Source organism: Coregonus clupeaformis, chromosome 3, assembly GCF_020615455.1.
Source record: "Coregonus clupeaformis isolate EN_2021a chromosome 3, ASM2061545v1, whole genome shotgun sequence".
Lineage (NCBI taxonomy): Eukaryota > Metazoa > Chordata > Actinopteri > Salmoniformes > Salmonidae > Coregonus > Coregonus clupeaformis.
In genome coordinates this window covers 30991228-31011314 of record NC_059194.1, presented here as the reverse complement: position 1 = coordinate 31011314, position 20087 = coordinate 30991228, and the positions used below count along the sequence as shown (strand labels likewise).

Sequence of the window (20087 nt, the reverse complement as noted above, 5' to 3'; positions counted from 1 at the left end):
TTGTAGAAAGTTAATGCAAAGGTTTTATTAATCGGTATCGGGTTAGAGACAACAATGGACAGAGCTTTGCCGTTTGCTGTTTCCAACTATCGAACAAATATTCACTCTCCCTTATATACCCTTGGTTATCTTCCTTTCACATACATCTGGAAACGATCATAGGCACTCCCTTTCTCTGTTATTATTACCCTTTGCCCCAGGTCATTACATCCTGTCCATCAATCATACTACCATAAACACCACTAATCTACTTTGACATAAGGAATGTAGACTTCATGGCCCCAAACCAATTATCTCGTAACTCTACCTCGGTCCTCACAATACTATGACCTGACATCATTACATTAGCCCAACACGTGATACATTTCTGAAATCTTCAGATGTTTCCTAATCACACGAAATTGAATTGAATTGTCATTGGGGTACAATTAGAACTACAGTATAATAATGGTGTCCCAGTTTATCTAACCTGCTATCGCAGTCTACCAAATGTGAACTGAAAATATGGTCTTGTCTCAGTGTACACAAATGGGTGTCATGCCTAGGGCTGTTGCGGTGACCGCCACAACGGCAGTCGTGAGTCATGACCGCAGTAAAATTCAATGTGTCCATTGAGTCATAGTAATCTCCTCTTATGCACTCTGGACATGTGTTAGTAGTGCCCAACTCGCTAATGACCATCAGGTTGCTAATGGCCTGGTACTCAGGGCTCTATTGTCCCTCTAACCACTCTGACATCAATGCAAATATAATCGTAAATCACATCAAAAATGTATCAGCAATACAGTATGTGCTTTTAAAACACACCTCACTGTGATTGATCAATTTGAAGAAAGAAGATGAAACTGAGGTTGAAACTAAGTGGAAAACGTGGTCTTTGTGGATGTTGTTTCAAAGCCTAACACAACGAAATGGACAGTGCTTTCAAGGGGATGATTAATTCAAAACACCCATATGCATATTAGAGCTTATAGTATAGCATATTAGGCCTATAATATACATTTAAAAAATGAATACAAATAATGATTGTGCCTTTATACAATACATAGTTTACCGCATATCACACATGGCAGAAAAACATTTTAAAAATACTGATTTAAAATACAGTATCTTTGGTCTAGCTTAAATTAAACAAATTCAGAGTTAGCCTACAATTACAGCGAATTTGTATTTGATTTTGATTAGCCTAGTAATAGGGATTTTTTTTTTCTCATAATTACCTCTACCTACAGAATGTCTAACCACCGTGCGTTTACATCTCCTCCCCTCTCTCCTTCATTCCTTTCTCCAGCGCGCAGAGAGAGGGGCTGTAAACTGTTTTTTATGAAATATGTTTAGTTGTGAAAACATATTACTATCGATGTTCCCGAACAGATTTCACTTGGTTTCCCAAACTAAGCACTGGGTAGCTGCAGGAACAGGGTTGGAGATCCCATGCCATACAGAGTTTTCATGACAGAATATCACCTGTCATGCTGGCCAAATTACCGGAGTAGCCTAACTGACATGAGTGAAACGAACCGGTTGGAAAATGGCGTCCATTCGCTATTTGAATGCATACGGATTACATGTATTTTTTTCTCTTGCCCCGTTCCTGCCCATTTGATAATGGGCCAGTCTAAATCGAAAATAATGTATATATTAGTAAAGTACATTTAGAATAGTTTGATGGTTGAAAATATGGTTGAGGCAAGCTTTTATTGCGACTTTCTGAAATCATCGAGACCCTATAGTCGCATCATGCAGCCCATGTATGTTTAGATTTCTAAGGCATTCTATGGTTTGTACCATTCACAACTAAAGTTGTCAAATAACTCCAAATCTAGCATATAGGACCTGTTTCAAATGATCACTTCTACGCTCAACATAGCCACTTCATATGCGCACTCTCGCTCTGCAGTGGTGGAAAAAGTACCCAATTTTCATACTTGAGTAAAAGTAAAGATACCTTAATAGAACATGACTCAAGTAAATGTGAAAGTCACCCAGTAAAATACTACTTGAGTAAAAGTCTAAAAGTATTTAGTTTTAAATATACTTAAGTATCAAAATTAAATGTAATTGCTAAAATATACTTAAGTATCAAAAGTAAAAAAAATGTTTTTCAAATTCCTTATATAAAGCAAACCAGACGGCATCATTATATTTTTAATTGTTTTAATTTACGGATAGCCAGGGGCACACTCCAACACTCCACACTTTAAAAATGAAGCATGAATTTAGTGAGTCCACCAGATCAGAGGCAGTAGGGATGACCAGGGATGTTCTTGTCACGATCGTTGGAGGAAGTGGACCAATGCGCAGCGTGATGAGTGAACATACTTATTTATTAGAGTACCACACGAACAAAACGATACGTGACGTCCTTGGTTACAATACAAAACCAACACGGAACAAGATCCCACAAAACAGTGTGGAAAACAGGCTGCCTAAGTATGGTTCCCAATCAGAGACAACAATCAACAGCTGATTCACGTTGCCTCTGATTGAGAACCACACCGGCCAACATAGAAAACACATCAGCTAGATAATGAACCTAGAACACAAACACATAGAAACTACACACCCTGGCTCAACATAACAGAGTCCCAGAGCCAGGGCGTGACAGTTCTCTTGATAAGTATGCGAATTAGACAATTTTCCTGTCCTGCTAAGCATTCAAAATGGAACAAGTAATTTTGGGTGTCAGGGAAAATGTATGGAGTAAAAAGTACATCATTTTCTTTAGGAATGTAGTGAAGTAAAAGTAAAAGTAGTTAAGTACTGTGGCTCCGGAATGGGAAAAATATCCCTTCTATTTTATTCAGCTAAGTTCAATTATATTCTTCTTACTGTTGGTGAACACATAATTAGGAGAGGAAGTACAAAACCAACGACGCTAGACAGAGAGGAATTTGCTTAAGCAAAAGGCAGTTTATTAAACACAGAGATATCTGTTACTGTTAGCTAACATGCATGGGATCCTGCTAATTAACATGCATGGACCTAATCATATAGCACTCTATTAGTGTCAGCTGAGAAGGATGGATAAACAGAGTTTACAGCATTACTTTATACAATGTAACATAAAGGAAGGGGTCCTTCTTCTAGTCCCTTGATTGGTTCCCGAGGCGTAGGAGGCGGGTCTGCTCTGTCCAGAGCAGATGCCCCATTGGTGCACGGCAGAGTCCTCTGCCCTTGGCACCCGACCAGTAGAAGGGGGAGTTGAGAATGAGTGTGCGTGCAGTGAAATGTCTGTGTGTGTCCAGGGAACTCGTGAGGAGTATCTGTTGGTTTATGGCCGGAGGTGGGGGTGTTGTCCTATTATTGCATTCCTAGGCCATCTGGTGAGAAGATAAGGTTTCTCCTCTGTCCTTTGTTCTCTGACCTGGAACAGCATTTATTGAAAACAGGCTCCAAATGGGTCTTACAGAACATTTTAGTCAGACCAATCTATAACAAATTATATTTACTACGACAAATCCCCCTCTTCACGTCTCCCAGACGTGATCCATTATTTATGGTGGCATGAAGCATAGTTGAATCAGTCTTAAAAGAAAAACAATAATGCAGAAAGAAAACAACACATGATAACGCATAATGCAATTGTAAAAAATTTCAACCATCCCCCTCTAGCATACTAATTATATGGCCAGTTAATTAAACAATGTTAGTCCCCCTCTAGTGAGTGAATACAACAATCAGAGTTGGTCTTCGAAATCGCTAACCTCCAATTGTCGCTGTTCAGGTTTGTAATCATGACAGGCCCATCCACCCCCAGGGACAACACCATACAGACATTCAGGATTCCCCAAAGGACAATCAAGAGGTCCACCTTTAATATTACATGAGGGAGGATAGTCACTTTCAAAATCGTCCAGTTCCAAATATTTAGTTCCCAAAAGCGGATACATCTGGGCTTGGTCATTGTGAATTGGTGCAATAGCAGTGGTTATTATACGGTTAATCAGAGTGCGGGCACAGGGGAATACAACAACATCCACACAATGTAAGAATTGATACAAAAACAGCAATAGAAATTAATACAGATGAAATAAGGGTTTTATATTTACCAAAAACATCCATCCAGGAATCCCACATAGAGGTATCAACCCCAGAATGATCTTTCATTTTACCATTAAGAGTCCTCAAACCTTCCAAAGCAATTGTCAAACTTCCATCTGCAGCAGTATTGTTTGGAGATGAAAGTACAGCACATATATCCAAACAGAACACAAACCCCGTCCCGCTCAGCCAAAAGCATATCTAAAGCTATTCTATTCTGCCATGTCATTAAGCTAGTTGCCGCTGTCTGCTCAGCTAATCCCTTTATTGCATCACGAGTGTGGTTTATAAATATTTTGCTGGTTATATTAAATATAATTTATCCAATCTACATTTGTATTAATTGTTGACCACCAGAAAATACTTGATTCAAACCCAGCTGCGATCTGATTGTGGATCCCATCAATATATATCCTTTCATCAAAGGATCCCGGGAGGAGGTCCTACTTTCTATGTGACAACTCACCAGTCTCTGACACGTTTGATTGTTTGCGTATGTAGGTGAGTTCACAATCAGTTATCACCACACATCCATCAGATGTCAGCACGGGTCTGGTTTTTGACTCCTAAAATCCTCTGGCTGCAACAAAGAGGAGAGATTAGTCATGGTCTCTTTAGGTGTGACATTCTCTGTGTGGGAGCAGGAGCTAAAAGGCCCTACCCTGTATCCTGTCTTACTAGTCCTAGAAAAACAATTAGAATCCCCTGTGACTTCAAACTGAGGCAACCCAGGTCGGGATGACTTTGTTATCGGGGAAACAGATAGTGCAAGTTACCATAAGACTCTTTCACCACATTCCCAGGTGGCTTGCATGGAGGATAAACCTGACAGAGAGTCAAAGCCTGTCAAGGGGAACGGAGTAGTTGTTAACCTTGGTTTGGCTGTCCCACAGGCATAACAGTCCTCTTTAGACCGTATACTGAATCCATTCCAACCACAGGTTAAAATCTATTTACTCCATCTCCATCTGTACTACTTCCTTCAGGTCTATAGTTTGCACTGTCTCATTACCTCCCTCAGAGAGGTTTACTCTATAGGGTGCCCCAGTTGAAGAAGATATCTCACTTGTCAGGTCTGTAATCTGTTTTAGCATAATTCAGACTTTCAGACAGTACCTACCCTCATATGGGTCGCACTGCCATTTTCTGATAATTCCCTACTTTCACAACCCTAAACTGTGTATGGAGATTGGTGATGTCCTTCCCTAAAGTCCCTAGTATTTCCCCTTTCCCTACGTCTAGCTGTCTCCTATGCCTTTTCAACTTGTGTTAGGTTAACTACTACTTCTGGCTGAAACAGGAGGGTCCGTGTGTGTTAGGAATATGGCCCCCACAATCAGACAGCTACCTACCGTCGGGAGACCTGTGAATCCCCACCCTCGCCCTGAGAACATGTCAGATGCCAGAGGCCAACCCATTGCTTTACCTTCTATCGAACTCACACAGGGATGATCAGACAGGGGAAGGGAATCTTCGTTAAGGAGCCAACCCCCGAGCCCTAGTGGTGATCGGATCTTTCTCCTAACTCTGTGTTTGTTCGTCAGGTGTAGCTGGTTTCGCCTTTTTACAGTGTGTGACATGCACCCAGATGGATCTCTCAGCTATTCTGCTGGCAAAGGCAGTACTTGGTAGGGCCCTTCCCGCCAGGCCTGGTTCAGTCTCCTGGTTAGATAGAGTGGGTCATCTTCTCCTTTAATTCACCTGTGGGGGCACAAAACCTCTGACATACAGGTGTGGTTAATAAACGACCTTCTCACGTGTTCTGCTAGGGTGCTCTCTAGTTCTATGTTTGCCTGTCTGGTCCTGCCAACTGTGGCATTCTGTAAGGTCTTCCAAACACTTTCTCAAAGGGGATAACCCATCTTTATCTGGGGTTACTCTAAATTTCTTCCCTTCACTCCGTGATGACTCTATAAAATCCATTTCCAATTGCTGGAAAGGGTACTTAGCCGGAGGATACTCACCCTGAGGTGCCCTTTGTCTGCCCTGGTGATTATTTTGAGCACAGAAACACATCTTTTTTTTTTTTTTTTTTTATAATTAGTAATCCCATGTGCAACAAAGTGTTGTCTAATCTGTTCTACCATCCATCCCTCCTTTTGACACATGTCACTGCCCATGTGTCAATATTATCACCTACCTAACAATCACTTAGGTAATATTGGTAATTTATCATCCAATTGCCATCCCTTATTATTATTTATTGGTAAAATAAACTATCTTAAAGTCCTCCTCTCATGCCTTTAGAATTTACCAGTGTGGATGATTAATTAACACCAGAAAGTTAAAACAGAGTTCAGAGGCAATTGAAATTCCATCCCATAGTATACCAAACATTACCATTATTCTAAATGTTTAATACATGTTACTTATCCCAAGTGTTCATTAATCCTCATGACATTCATTCTCATAAGAAATCATATATACCCCAAACTCAGCCAAAACCTAAAAAACTCCATAAAATTCACTGTGTGCTCCTCTAAGACCTATCACCCTTGACCTGCTGAAAACCCTCCAAAATTGAAACAACAAGGCTTTATAAACATCATACTAGGTGTGTTGTTTTCTATTTGAAAACCCCAATTAAAAAACAACAACCAAACAGCCAGGTCATGAGGACTCCTGATTTCTCTCTTCCCCTTCTGCCTACAGTTTCTTAACTGGTGCCCTTTCCTTGCAGTAACTACACGGTTCCTCACATTCTCTAGCAAAATGTCCCGTTTTGTCACAATTGTAACACTTCCACTCACTCCTGTCTGACTTTCTCTCATGATGGATTGCATGTCTCTCTGAGGCTATTACACAATTCAGTTATTTTCCCAACATACTCTCCGTAATCGGCCCATGGCAAAAGTGTCCTCTGGGCATCCCCTGAAACCCACTGCCCTCTAACGGCAGCCCAAACCTTACTATTCCTGTTCTGGGGTGGGTCATTCTTTCTACCGCTCTGGCCACGTCCTCTGTGTTCATGGCCTGTCTGCTAAATGGCATATTATTATTATTACTCTATACATCTAAGGTTGCTGGGGCCCCTTTCATTCCCCGCCAATAGATTAGGTAAGGCTATCAGTGGGTACTGGCCCCCTCCTACTCTCTCTCTCTCTCACTGCTTATTTCTCCTTTACACACCTTATGTATCTGTTTTAAGCATGGATTCGAGTTTATCTGCGTCCAGACGTCCCTCAAAACCATACCTCTCCCTCCACCTGGTTATATAATGGAGATTTCTTCTATCCCTGGATTCCATTTTAATTACATCAAGCATTTCTCGTCCCCAGTAAATTCTGGGACCTCTTGTGAGGATTTGCCCCCCCCATGGTTGGTACTGTTAAAAAATCCCTTAGCCACCTCTTCTATATTACAAGTCAATTTAACAAGTAATTCAAAATAGCTTCACACAACAACACCTCATAAGGAGTGCCCAGCAGGAGTCCAATTCCTATCAGAAAACATACATACAAACATTCAGACACTCCCAATCTCTCCCAGGGGGAAAAAGTTATCCTTCTCCCTGAGTGAGATTGTTGTTCCCATAAGGGTTTCTTCATTGTGTTGTCAGGATTGGTTCTCGCTGCTCAAATCAGCTCTTACTTCAGACAATGGTCTGGAAGGAGTGGGGGCTGGAGTGCAATGTGTTAGATGGTGCCAGGGTGCTCCTGATTTACCTCTGACCTGGACTGAGTGTGAAGTAACCTCCTTCACTTCGTACGGTCCAGTCCACCTGGGTTCCAGCCACTTTCTTTTGTGGACTTTCACCCTCACCCAGTCTCCCACTTTTACCTTCAGTGGTGGCGTGTTTCCCGACAGCTCCCCCTCTTGGGCCTTCCGCACCTGAGAAGAGAGCGCTGCAGAAAATTCCGTCAATTTCTTCACATAATCAGTCATTTCTATCTGTTGTACATCAAGGGCGGGCATATGACCTCCCTCCCTTGGTGTACCTGGCATTACTCTCCCTGTCATTCGTTGTTCTAAGTATTCATTGAATTTGGGTTTGGTTGGGTTTGGCCCTGCCATCTTGCTTTCTCTATCTTTATACACTTATCCCGTCCCTGGTGTTTTATCTCCAGGAATGTATTATTGGTATCAATACAGACTTATCTCATGTATGACACCCTCGTATATAAAGGGTTAATTTATATAATTTGTAATGCAATCATTATCATAAAAATCAGAATTCCAGTCACATATACCAATGCAGTTATTCCTCCACAGCACACAACACGCTTTAATTGTCTCAGCTCTTGTTAAAGAATATGCACAGATCCAATATCAGTCTCCCCAATCCCTGGTTCCTGAAAGCCTAGGTCAAATTCACTCAATTCCACAGTTTGGTATTCAGTCTCATAAGTCTCACTATAACTTCCCATCATCCATTACACATTTAAGATATAACACAGACAGGTTAAAATATAAACACAGCAAAACAAAACTGCCAATTAGAATACAATACCTTAAAAAATTTAGGTTACCAGAGCGTCCTAAAACATAGTCTCAGTTCGACTGCTACCCTTCACACAACCTTATACTTATGTGAAGTCACAGAAGCAACTGGATCCCTATCAAAGGATTTTTTTTTTTTTTTGACAACTCGATCACTAGGAAGGACTTAGTCTCAGCTTAATTGTACCTTTCACACAACCATTTATATGGAACGTTTTAAGTGTGAAATCACAGAGATAACTGGCATCCCCGGGAATTTAGTACCTCTGGTCAATTTCGGTGATTCTCCCCCATTTTAATTTCTAGAACACTGCCACAGTTTAACTTCACCTCTCTCGCAACCTATAGGGTAGGACCTATAGGATATATTTTATGCGAGAGATTTCAGAACAAACTGGGTCCCTTAGGAATCTAGATTTATGGGTCAAATCTTATCCACCAATGCGTCAATCCGTAGTTTGACACATTCTGGATACGTTTATCTTTATTCCTTATTCCTTATTCCTTTATTCCTTATTCCTTTATTCCTTATTCCTTTATTCCTTATTCATTTATTCCTTAGTATAAAACACAGTACCAGATATCTCATGTATGCCTTAATTTATTAGGATGGAAAATATTTTAACAAGTATTCATACTCACACTCAGTACTTCTGATCAAAATGTGGTATTGGTCTATAATACAATATGCAAGATTTCGTTTTAACAGGCTCTGCATACCTTTTTAGAAGAGCGCTCTGATCAGGTTCCTGAGGCAAGACGAATAGTTGATGTCTCCTGGATTACAGGTCACTCTTCCGTCTGTTTTTAGATCGATGATTTGCCTTTTCCTCTCGCACCAACTCTTTAGATCGAATTAGAAACCATCCTCTGCTACCAATTTGTTGGTGAACACATAATTAGGAGAGGAAGTACAAAACCAACGACGCTAGACAGAGAGGAATTTGCTTAAGCAAAAGGCAGTTTATTAAACACAGAGATATCTGTTACTGTTAGCTAACATGCATGGGATCCTGCTAATTAACATGCATGGACCTAATCATATAGCACTCTATTAGTGTCAGCTGAGAAGGATGGATAAACAGAGTTTACAGCATTACTTTATACAATGTAACATAAAGGAAGGGGTCCTTCTTCTAGTCCCTTGATTGGTTCCCGAGGCGTAGGAGGCGGGTCTGCTCTGTCCAGAGCAGATGCCCCATTGGTGCACGGCAGAGTCCTCTGCCCTTGGCACCCGACCAGTAGAAGGGGGAGTTGAGAATGAGTGTGCGTGCAGTGAAATGTCTGTGTGTGTCCAGGGAACTCGTGAGGAGTATCTGTTGGTTTATGGCCGGAGGTGGGGGTGTTGTCCTATTATCGCATTCCTAGGCCATCTGGTGAGAAGATAAGGTTTCTCCTCTGTCCTTTGTTCTCTGACCTGGAACAGCATTTATTGAAAACAGGCTCCAAATGGGTCTTACAGAACATTTTAGTCAGACCAATCTATAACAAATTATATTTACTACGACATTACTATAAAACCATGCATACTGTATAGAGTACCAGTCAAAAGTTTGGACACACCTACTCATTCAAGGGTTTGTATTTATTTTTACTATTTTTTACATTGTAGATTAATAGTGAAGACATCAAAACTATGAAATAACACGTATGGAATCATGTACTAACCGAAAAAGTGTTAAACAAATCAAAATATATGTTATATTTGAGATTCTTCAAATAGCCACTCTTTGCCTTGATGACAGCTTTGCACACTCTTGGCATTCTCTCAACCAGCTTCACCTGGAATGCTTTTCCAACAGTCTTGAAGGAGTTCCCACATGTGCTTAGCACTTGTTTGCTGCTTTTCCTTCACTCTGCGGTCCGACTCTTCCCATACCATCTCAATTGGGTTAAGGTTGGGGAATTGTGGAGGCCAGGTCATCTGATGCAGCACTCCATCACGCTCCTTCTTGGTAAAATAGCCCTTACACAGCCAGGAGGTGTGTTGGGTCATTGTCCTGTTGAAAAACAAATGATAGTCCCACTAAGCCCAAACCAGATGGGATGGCGTAACGCTGCAGAATGCTGTGGTAGCCATGCTGGTTAAGTGTGCCTTCAATTCTAAATAGATCACAGACAGTGTCACCAGCAAAGCACCCCCACAACATAACACCTCCTCCTCCATGCATTATGGTGGTAACTACACATGCGGAGATCATCCATTCACCCACACCATGTCTCACAAAGACACGGCGGTTGGAACCAAAAACTCAAATTTGGTGTCCAGACCAAAGGACACATTTCCACCGGTCTAATGTCCATTGCTCGTGTTTCTTGGCCCAAGCAGGTCTCTTCTTCTTATTGGTGTCCTTTGGTAGCGGTTTCTTTGCAGCAATTCGACCATGAAGGCCTGATTCACACAGTCCCCTCTGAACAGTTGATGTTGAGATGTGTCTGTGACTTGAACTCTGTGAAGCATCTATTTGGGCTGACATTTCTGAGGCTTGTAACTCTAATGAACTTATCCTCTGCAGCAGAGGTAACTCTGGGTCTTCCATTCCTGTGGTGGTCCTTATGAGAGCAAGTTTCATCATAGCGCTTGATGGTTTTTGCAACTGCACTTGAAGAAACTTTCAAAGTTCTTGAAATGTTCCGTATTGACTGACCTTCATGTCTTGTGGTCCTCTGTAGCTCAGCTGGTAGAGCACGGCGCTTGTAACGCCAAGGTAGTGGGTTCAATCCCCGGGACCACCCATACGTAAAAATGTATGCACGCATGACTGTAAGTCGCTTTGGATAAAAGCGTCTGCTAAATGGCATATTCTTTTATTCTTTTATTAAAGTAATGATGGACTGTAGTTTCCCTTTGCTTATTTGAGCTGTTCTTGCCATAATATGGACTTGGTCTTTTACCAAATAGGGCTATCTTCTGTATACCCCCCCCCCCCAAAATATATTTTGATTTGTTTAACACTTTTTTGTTTACTACATGATTCCATATGTGTTATTTCATAGTTTTGATGTCTTCACTATTATTCTGTATACCCCCCCAGACCTTGTCACAACACAACTGATTCACTCAAACGCATTAAGAAGGAAATACATTCCACAAATAACTTTTAAGAAGGCCCACCTGTTAATTGAAATGCATTCCAGGTGTTTACCTCATGAAGCTGGTTGAGAGAATGCCAAGAGTGTGCAAAGCTGTCATCAAGGCAAAAGGTGGTTATTTGAAGTATCTCAAATATAACATATATCTTGATTTGTTTAACACTTTTTTGGTTACTACATGATATTATGTTTTTATGGTATAATGAGGTCATGCCATAGTATTGTGAGGACAGAGGAAGAGTTAAGAGATGAGTGGTTTGGGGCCATGAAGTCTACATTCCATTATGTCAAGGTAGATTAGTGATGTTTAGGATAGCATGAGTGATGTTTAGGATACTGACTTGGGGTAAAGAGTGATGAACATCAAAGACAGGGAGTGCCCATGGAGACTTGCCAGATGTATGCCAGGAAGATGGTAATAAAGGCTATATAAGATAGAGTGTCTTCTTTGTTCAAGTTAGTTCAACAGAAAAAGGGCAAAGCCATGTCCGTTTGTTAGATGAACCCACGAGCTCGTGATTGAATAAATACTTGGTATAAAATCTCCACAGAATGTCTAAGTAAATTCTTGCATCTTGAACTCCTCAATACCAGAAACTCATCATAACACTACATGATGCCATATGTGTTATTTCATAGTTTTGATGTCTTCACTATTATTCTACAATGTCAAAAATAGTTAAAAATAAAGAGAAACCCTTGAATGAGTAGGTATGTCCAAACTTTTGACTGGTGGTGTATATATATATATATAGATAATGGCACAGGCATGGCATGGCGCATAGCATACAGTAGGTCAACTCATATTCTGAAATATATTTTCTTCATATCATAATGTTTCTTTAGACCTGCCTAAAATTAATAATGGATTCATTGTGATGTTGTATTCAATTGATTTATTAGCCTTTTTAGAATGTAGATTTTCCAAAGGCGCAACTCAATATTAGGAAGGTGTTCCTAATGTTTGGTATACTCAGTGTATGTGGGCTTAATTTGAAATTACCTTTACATTTCTACCCCACAATCTGTAACGCTTCATCGATACAGATTGAATAGAGCCCCTAGGCCTTAATCTGGAATAACCTCATCCAAATTCTGTTGTGCCTTTTTGGCTGTTGGTTGGTTTATCCAGGATATTTGTTTGTGCTGGTTCCCTCTTCACTCTCGGAATCTAGATGCCTCCGTTTACCTCTTTGGAATCCCTCAGCAGTTGTCATAGGAACCAGAGGAGCCGACAGACTTCATGGTTTCTGACGTGTAATGTGCACAAAAACAATTTATCATGCCTCTGTAACGAGTCATAGGTTAAAAATCATGACAGACACAGACACTATTAAAAACATGTTTTTTTTAAATCAATTCATTAGGCTTATATACAGATACACAGAGAGGTATACAAATGTTTGTATGACCAATCATGTATGAAGGGTATACATACAGTAAAACAAAAACATCATTAAGCACACACCATAGATTATAAAATACAGCCATTTTCAATATTAACATAATGTAATCAATACATAATAACAACATACAGTTTTCTTGGCTCAATATCACATGTTATTTATGGTGAATGAACAGTCATATTTCTCGTTTGGAACAATGTCAATGTACTAGATCTAGGCTAGATCTACAGTGAGTGTACAAACGTTAGGAACACCTGCACTTTCCATGACATAGTCTGACCAAGTGAATCCAGGTGAAAGCTATGATCGCTTATTGATGTCACTTGTTAAATCCACTTCAATCAGTGTAGATGAAGGGGAGGAGACAGGTTAAGACTGATTTTTAAGCCTTGAGACAATTGAGACATGGATTATCTATGTGTGCCATTCAGAGGGTGAATGGACAAGACAAAATATTTAAGTGCCTTTGAACGAGGTATGGTAGTAGGTGCCAGGCACACTGGATTGAGTGTGTCAAGAACTGCAATGCTGCTGGGTCTCCTTCCAGGCACAGCGACAATCTGACATCCACTGAGAGATCAGGGAATGTTTGACCGTGGAGCTCTCCCTCTCGCTTTCCCTCTCCTCCTTCCTCTCTTTCTCTCTCTCTTCGCCCCCCTCATTTTCTTTGCTTAATGGACTACTTATCCTAGCCTGTAGCAGTTCTGCAGAGCCCTGTGTAGGTGTGCATGTCTGTGAGGGCTGTGTGGTGAGGTAAGAGCGAGAGGGGGCACAGTCAAGGGTGGCTGTATCACTGAACTTAGGACAGCTAATCTTACGTTGCTGCTGGAGGTCAGAGGGGCAAGAGCGGGGGTAACTGTGTGCCCGTGGGCAGGACTGGCCCTCAGACACCGCCCAGTGTCTCCTCAAACCCAATCCCTGCCTCCCATTCCCTGATTGACAGGTAGAGTGGGCGGGGCTGCTGTACAGAAACTCTAAAGGGTCTGACGCACCATGGCTACCAAACGCAGGCTTGCTGCAGTTGGAATCTTTCTCCTGTCTGCCACACACAGTGATGAGGTCAGAGTACATCCCAGGCTCCACCCTGTCCTTCCCATGAGCCTTTTCCCTGTGACAAAGTGCAGTGGTCTTTGGAGAGTTTTCATCTTGCCAAGTGTGCCGCGGCAGCCTTGGCCTCTGGTTCAGCGAGTCCTGCTGGCGAGGGTTGATGATGTCATTGGTGGGAAGGGAGGTGGGGTGAGCCAGGTGGCATATGGACAGCAGGTAGTCCTCTGAGGATAGAGTGTGTGGGCAGGGCCCTGGGTGAGCGGTAGGCTGGGCAGAGTGGAGGGTGTTGGACTGGTTCATCTGATTCAACTGGTTCATGTCTCTGACTAGGTCCTCGAAGCCCTCTCTGATGGTGGGAAGCTGTAGTCTCCTCTTCTGGGACAGGAGTTTGGACCTAGGACGCATGGCTGCTGGGACAGACAGAGACAGACGTCAGTCAGCAAGAGATAATGTTTGAATAATATCTGAGTGACTTTGTCCTCATGGACGCGGGGTCTGACAATTGGGAAATGATATCTTGTTAATACTCTGATTAATCATATTTCATAACTGCTCCTTTCAATGGTCCCCACAGAACCACATCAACACCATTCCATACCTGGTAACCTAAGCCCTGCTCTCCTCTCCTCCTCTCTGTTTGCTCAGGAGGAGCTGTGTAATATGACCGTAAGACAAACACACCGTGACCATGAGAAACATAGCTATGTAAACACACTGGTATATACACAGAACAAAAATATAAACACAACATGTAAAGTGTTGGTCCTATGTTTCATTAGCATTACCCAGATATTTTCCATACGCACAAAAAGCTTATTTCACAAAAAGCTTATTTCTCAAAAATGTTGTGCACAAATTTGTTTACATCCCTGTTAGCATTGTGAGCATTTCTCCTTTGCCAACATCCATCCCCTGACAGGTGTGGCATATCAGGAAGCTGATGAAACAGCATGATAATTACACAGGTGCAGCTTGTGTTGGGGACAATAAAATGCCACTCTAAAATGTTCCGTTTTGTCACACATTTGGCATGCTGACTGCAGGAATGTCCACCAGGGCTGTTGCCTAAGAATTGAATGTTCATTTCTTTAACGCCGTTTTATTTGCCCACATAAGCAACTTCAGTGGGCAAATGCTCACCTTCAATGGCCACTGGCACGCTGGAGAAGTTTGCTCTTCACGGATGAATCCCGGTTTCAACTGTACCGGGAAGATGGCAGATGGCGTTGTGTGGTCGAGCTGTTTGTTGATGTCAACGTTTTGAACAGAGTGCCTTATGGTGGCGGTGGGGTTATGGTATGGGCAGGCATAAGCTACGGACAACGAACACAGTTGCATTTTATCAATGGCAATTTGAATGCACAGAGATACCGTGACAAGATCCTGAGGCCCATTGACGTGCCATTCATCAGCCGCCATCACCTCATGTTTCAGCATGATAATGCATGGCCCCATGTTGCAAGGATCTGTACAAAATTCCTGGAAGCTGAAAATGTCCCAGTTCTTCCATGGCCTGCATACTCACCTGACATGACACCCATTGAGCATGTTTGGGATGCTCTGGATCGACGTGTACGACAGCATGTTCCAGTTCCCGCCACTATCCAGCAACTTCGCACAGCCATTTAAAGAATTGGGACAACATTCCACAAGCCACAATCAACAGCCTGATCAACTCTATGCGAACGAGATGTGTCACGTTGCATGAGGCAAATGGTGGTTACACCAGACTCTGACTGGTTTTCTGATCCACGCCTCTACTTTTTTTTAAGGTATCTGTGACCAACAGATGCATATCTGTATCCCCAGTCATGTGAAATCCGTAGATTAGGGCCTAATTTATTTATTTCAATTTACTGATTTCCTTATATGAACTGTAACTCAGTAAAATCTTTGAAATTGTTGCATGTTGAGTTTATATTTTTGTTCAGTGTAAATACCATAAATACCAAACCAGTCACCCAGAACCATACAGAACTACATACTCAAACCTATATTTTCTTATGCGACCCATATTGTTTCAGCCCTGACTGCAGCCTGCAGAGCATTTCAGTCCAGACCTCAATGCCAAAAATAGCTACACCCAAACCCTAAAAGCCAGCCTCTCCCTGTATCCCTAAAGGTGGAACGTTGCTAAATATACAACCACACCTAGTTGGTATACAGTGATTCAGACCCATACTAGCATTGTTACTATACACAGCAAAGATATATTAGCAATAGGGTTGGGGAGTAACTGATTACATGTAATCCGTTACGTTACCAGCAAAAAAATGTGTAATCAGATTACAGATACTTTAGAAAAACGAGATGATTACTAATTGGATTACTTTTAAATTCAGAAAGGATGTTTGCGAGAGAAAAAAAATCATGACACCTTTCTGTTTTCTCAGTGACATTCAGTTCAGGATTGAAAAAAGGTGCAAGTTTAAGATTGTTACACCTGAGGGAGTCTGACCACAAGTCAGAGACATCTATGATGACACACCAAATGCGTTTGACGGATCCTTTTTTCTCTTCTTCTAATGCCTTTTAAGGAGAAAGTAATCCAAAAGTAATCAGATTACGTTACTGAGTTTGGGTAATCCAAAAGTTATGTTACTGACTACAATTTGGGACAGGTAACTAGTAACTGTAACATATTACATTTAGAATGTAACCTACCCAACCCTGATTAGCATCCTGTCTATATTCTAATACACTAGTTATAACTGTAGGCTAGTGTAATGGTCTTCGGCACCACTGTCTTGCAGACTCACCTGTAATAAGAGTTGTAGAGTGTATATCCAAGTATCTTCCTCTTTCTCTGTTCTTTGCTACTGTAGTGTATATCCAGGTTTCTCTCATCAACTATTTAGGAGAACATGTGAATGTCTGTGCAATAAGATCTGTATCTTCAAAAAAAAGAGAATTAGTGATGCTCGTCTCTGAGTGTGCTCTGTAGCTCTGTCTCTGACTGTGTCTATCCTGAGGCAGCAGTAGAATATAGATTTATCTCCTCCCTCTCTCTCTCTCTCTCTCTCTCTCTCTCTCTCTCTCTCTCTCTCTCTCTCTCTCTCTCTCTCTCTCTCTCATTCTCTCCCTCATTCTGCCCTCCTTCCCTGATTCTAAATATAGCATCATCCTCCATTTCCTATCCCAGAGCACTGCCACTGGATGCTTGGGTTGATGGATAGAGACAGAAAGAGATGGAGATAGATGAAGAGATTGAGAAAAATAGAAGTCGAGAGGGGAGTTCTAAAAGAGCAGAAGTAGGAACGGGGGACAGATTGAGAGTTGTGGAAACAGAAAAAGTCTAAATCTACCACTGTTTATTACCAGGCTATAATTGGCTCCGGTGTAGAATAAAGCTGGTATACTAGACCAATGCTTCTCTGATACAAAGTGTCTTGCTAAAACATAGAACCCCTATAAAGTGGTAGTATGTGGTAGAATGTAGCCTCAATATCTCTGATAATGTTACTGATGCCATAATGTGTCAAGTTGGCCTTATAATGTGTGTGTGTCCTGTTGGGCTGAGTGCTCTATTCCTGTCCTTCTGCTCTTCGAGTCCAACAATGAATAGAGATTGAGGTGGGGGGTAAATTTACTTTGATCAACTGGTCCCATCAAGGAGCTGTTGACGAGTTGTGAAACAGCTTTGAAAATTCAGAGGTACCACTTTAAACCTACTACACCCTCTTCTGAACATCTTGACCCAATTCACATCAACAACAATATGAACCATTACGTACAATGAGTGTACAAACATTAGGAACACCTGCTCTTTCCATGACATAGACTGACCAGGTGAATCCAGGTGAAAGCTATGATCCCTTATTGATGTCACCTGTTAAATCCACTTCAATCAGTGTAGATGAAGGGGAGGAGACAGGTTAAATAATGATTTTTAAGCCTGGAGACAATTGAGACATGGATTGTGCATGTGTACAATTCAGAGGGTGAATGGGCAAAACAAAATATTTAAGTGCCTTTGAACGGGGTATGGTAGTAGGTGCCAGGTGCACCAGTTTGAGTGTGTCAAGAACTGCAACGCTGCTGGGTTTTTCACGCTCAACAGTTTCCTGTGTGTATCAAGAATTGTCCACCACCCAAAGTACATCCAGCCAACTTGACACAACTGTGGGAAGCATTGGAGTCAACATGGGCCAGCATCCCTGTGGAACGCTTTCGACACCTTGTAGTCCATGCCCCGACGAATTGAGGTTGTTCTGAGGGCAAAAGGGCGTGCAACTCAATATTACGTAGGTGTTCCTAATGTTTTGTACACTCAGTGTATATGAACTTTGTAAAGTGTTCTAGGTGATCTATACAATGAAGTTCTCAGTGTGTGTGTGTGTGTGTGTGTGTGTGTGTGTGTGATGATTCATAGAAAAAACTGGTAGCTGTATGATCACAGGACACTTCACCAGAGGGCAAGTCTCCCCACATCACTCTCTGTATGTGTATCCAATACAACTACGTCAAAATGGACAAAACTATAAAAACAGTTCATTCTTATGCAACAGAGCTGAGTATAAGACCCGAAGCAGCCCTGGTTAAACTACATCATATCACCATTCATTTATTCTCTGAAGCCATGCCTGGCAGACATCACTGGGTTTCAAGGAAATCTAGTTTCTCTGAGAGATGAGGAAACAGAAGAAGGCAATGTCCTGAAGTGGTTATTCACACCATCACACATAGAGGGGAGGGAGAGAGAGAGAAAGACTACCTTGTCAGTGCAGGCAGCGTTCTTTGAGGATATATATTTTGTAATGAACCATACTTTGTGTATCCATTCACTCCAGGTAGGACAACAAATGCCACAATCCTTTTTTACCCTTAGAGAGAAGTTGTTGTAAGTTATGGGTTGAGAACAGTGTGAAATGGAAGCAGCAGGGCAGAGTGTTGGTGTTTCTTTGAGATAGACAACAGCAGTGGCTGGGGGGCTCAGGATGTCATAGGAAATGATTGGTGGGGGTGCAGCCTCACCCTTAGGCACAGAAACACTTAACGTAGTGGTGTGTGTGTGTATGCTTCTGAATATATTATTTATACTCCATCATGACAACCCATCTATAAAAAAAGATCCCTTTCTTTTTTTAGACTCTAATGTGAGTAGTCATAACAGACAGCAGCTAGTGCCTCACTGATTTATTTGCAAGCGCACACACAAACACACACACACACACACACTCTCACACTCACACACACACACACACACTCACAGATGGTTAGAGACGGATATGGCCACAATAAAGATGTTGAGACACGTGCTGTCAGTACAGTGTGAGGAGCAAGGCACATGCTAGTTCATTTAGCCCTTATGAACATGAGGCAGCACAGGTGACGTACACCCTGACTCAAACGTACAATACTGACTGTTCTCAACAACAACATGTTCAAATATATCCTCCGAGATCAATACGGAACAGACATTCATTCAGAAAGAACAGGAACAAAATACAATAATTAATAGGAACACTGCAACACAACATCACTGCTATTTGAAATGCTTAGGAACAACATATTGAAATCAAAATGAAAATCGTCAGACATAAATTAGCATTAAAATAAGCAAATTTATTTTCGGCTGCTAATAGAGGAGGAAGGTGTTTGGGGAGAGGAGAGAGAAGGAAAGGAAGACAGAGGAGTCAACCTGTTGTCTGTGGCCTACCAGTGACCTACTTGTGGTGAACCATTGATGTCTACCAGCAGGATGCCACTTAACAGATGGCTTTTCTATGAAACTGTGCTATAACCAACCCCGTTGTGTTTCATGGAACTGGGCTCTGGGCTATTTGGGAGGGAAACAAACATCCTTGTGTCTGTCAATTTGAACCATTAACCAGCTAAGTTGAAAAACCCTAGACAGAAAATATACATTTTCCAGAATCCTAAATTGGCACATCTCTTAGTCTTTCAGGAGTTTTGAATTGCACAGAAACAACAATAGTCAGTCAGTCTTTCTCTAACCGTCCTACCTTCAGGATAAATTATTATTTCATTATTAGATAGGTCAAAGCACCAAAATATTACTCAAATAATGAAATGACTACAGAGATTTTACAGCAA

General features: G+C 41.5%; 1 protein-coding gene across 1 annotated transcript; it reads right to left on the bottom strand.

Moving 5' to 3' along the window:
* Nucleotides 1-13451: 13451 nt before the first annotated feature.
* LOC123482286 lies at nucleotides 13452-16981 on the bottom strand. Its single transcript, XM_045209405.1, has 2 exons — nucleotides 16790-16981; nucleotides 13452-14437 (listed from the first exon to the last, which is right to left on the bottom strand). The coding sequence occupies exons 1-2, from the start codon at nucleotides 16875-16877 to the stop codon at nucleotides 13497-13499; spliced, it is 1029 nt and encodes a 342-aa protein (XP_045065340.1). The 5' UTR covers nucleotides 16878-16981; the 3' UTR covers nucleotides 13452-13496.
* Between the last annotated feature and the right edge of the window lie 3106 nt (nucleotides 16982-20087).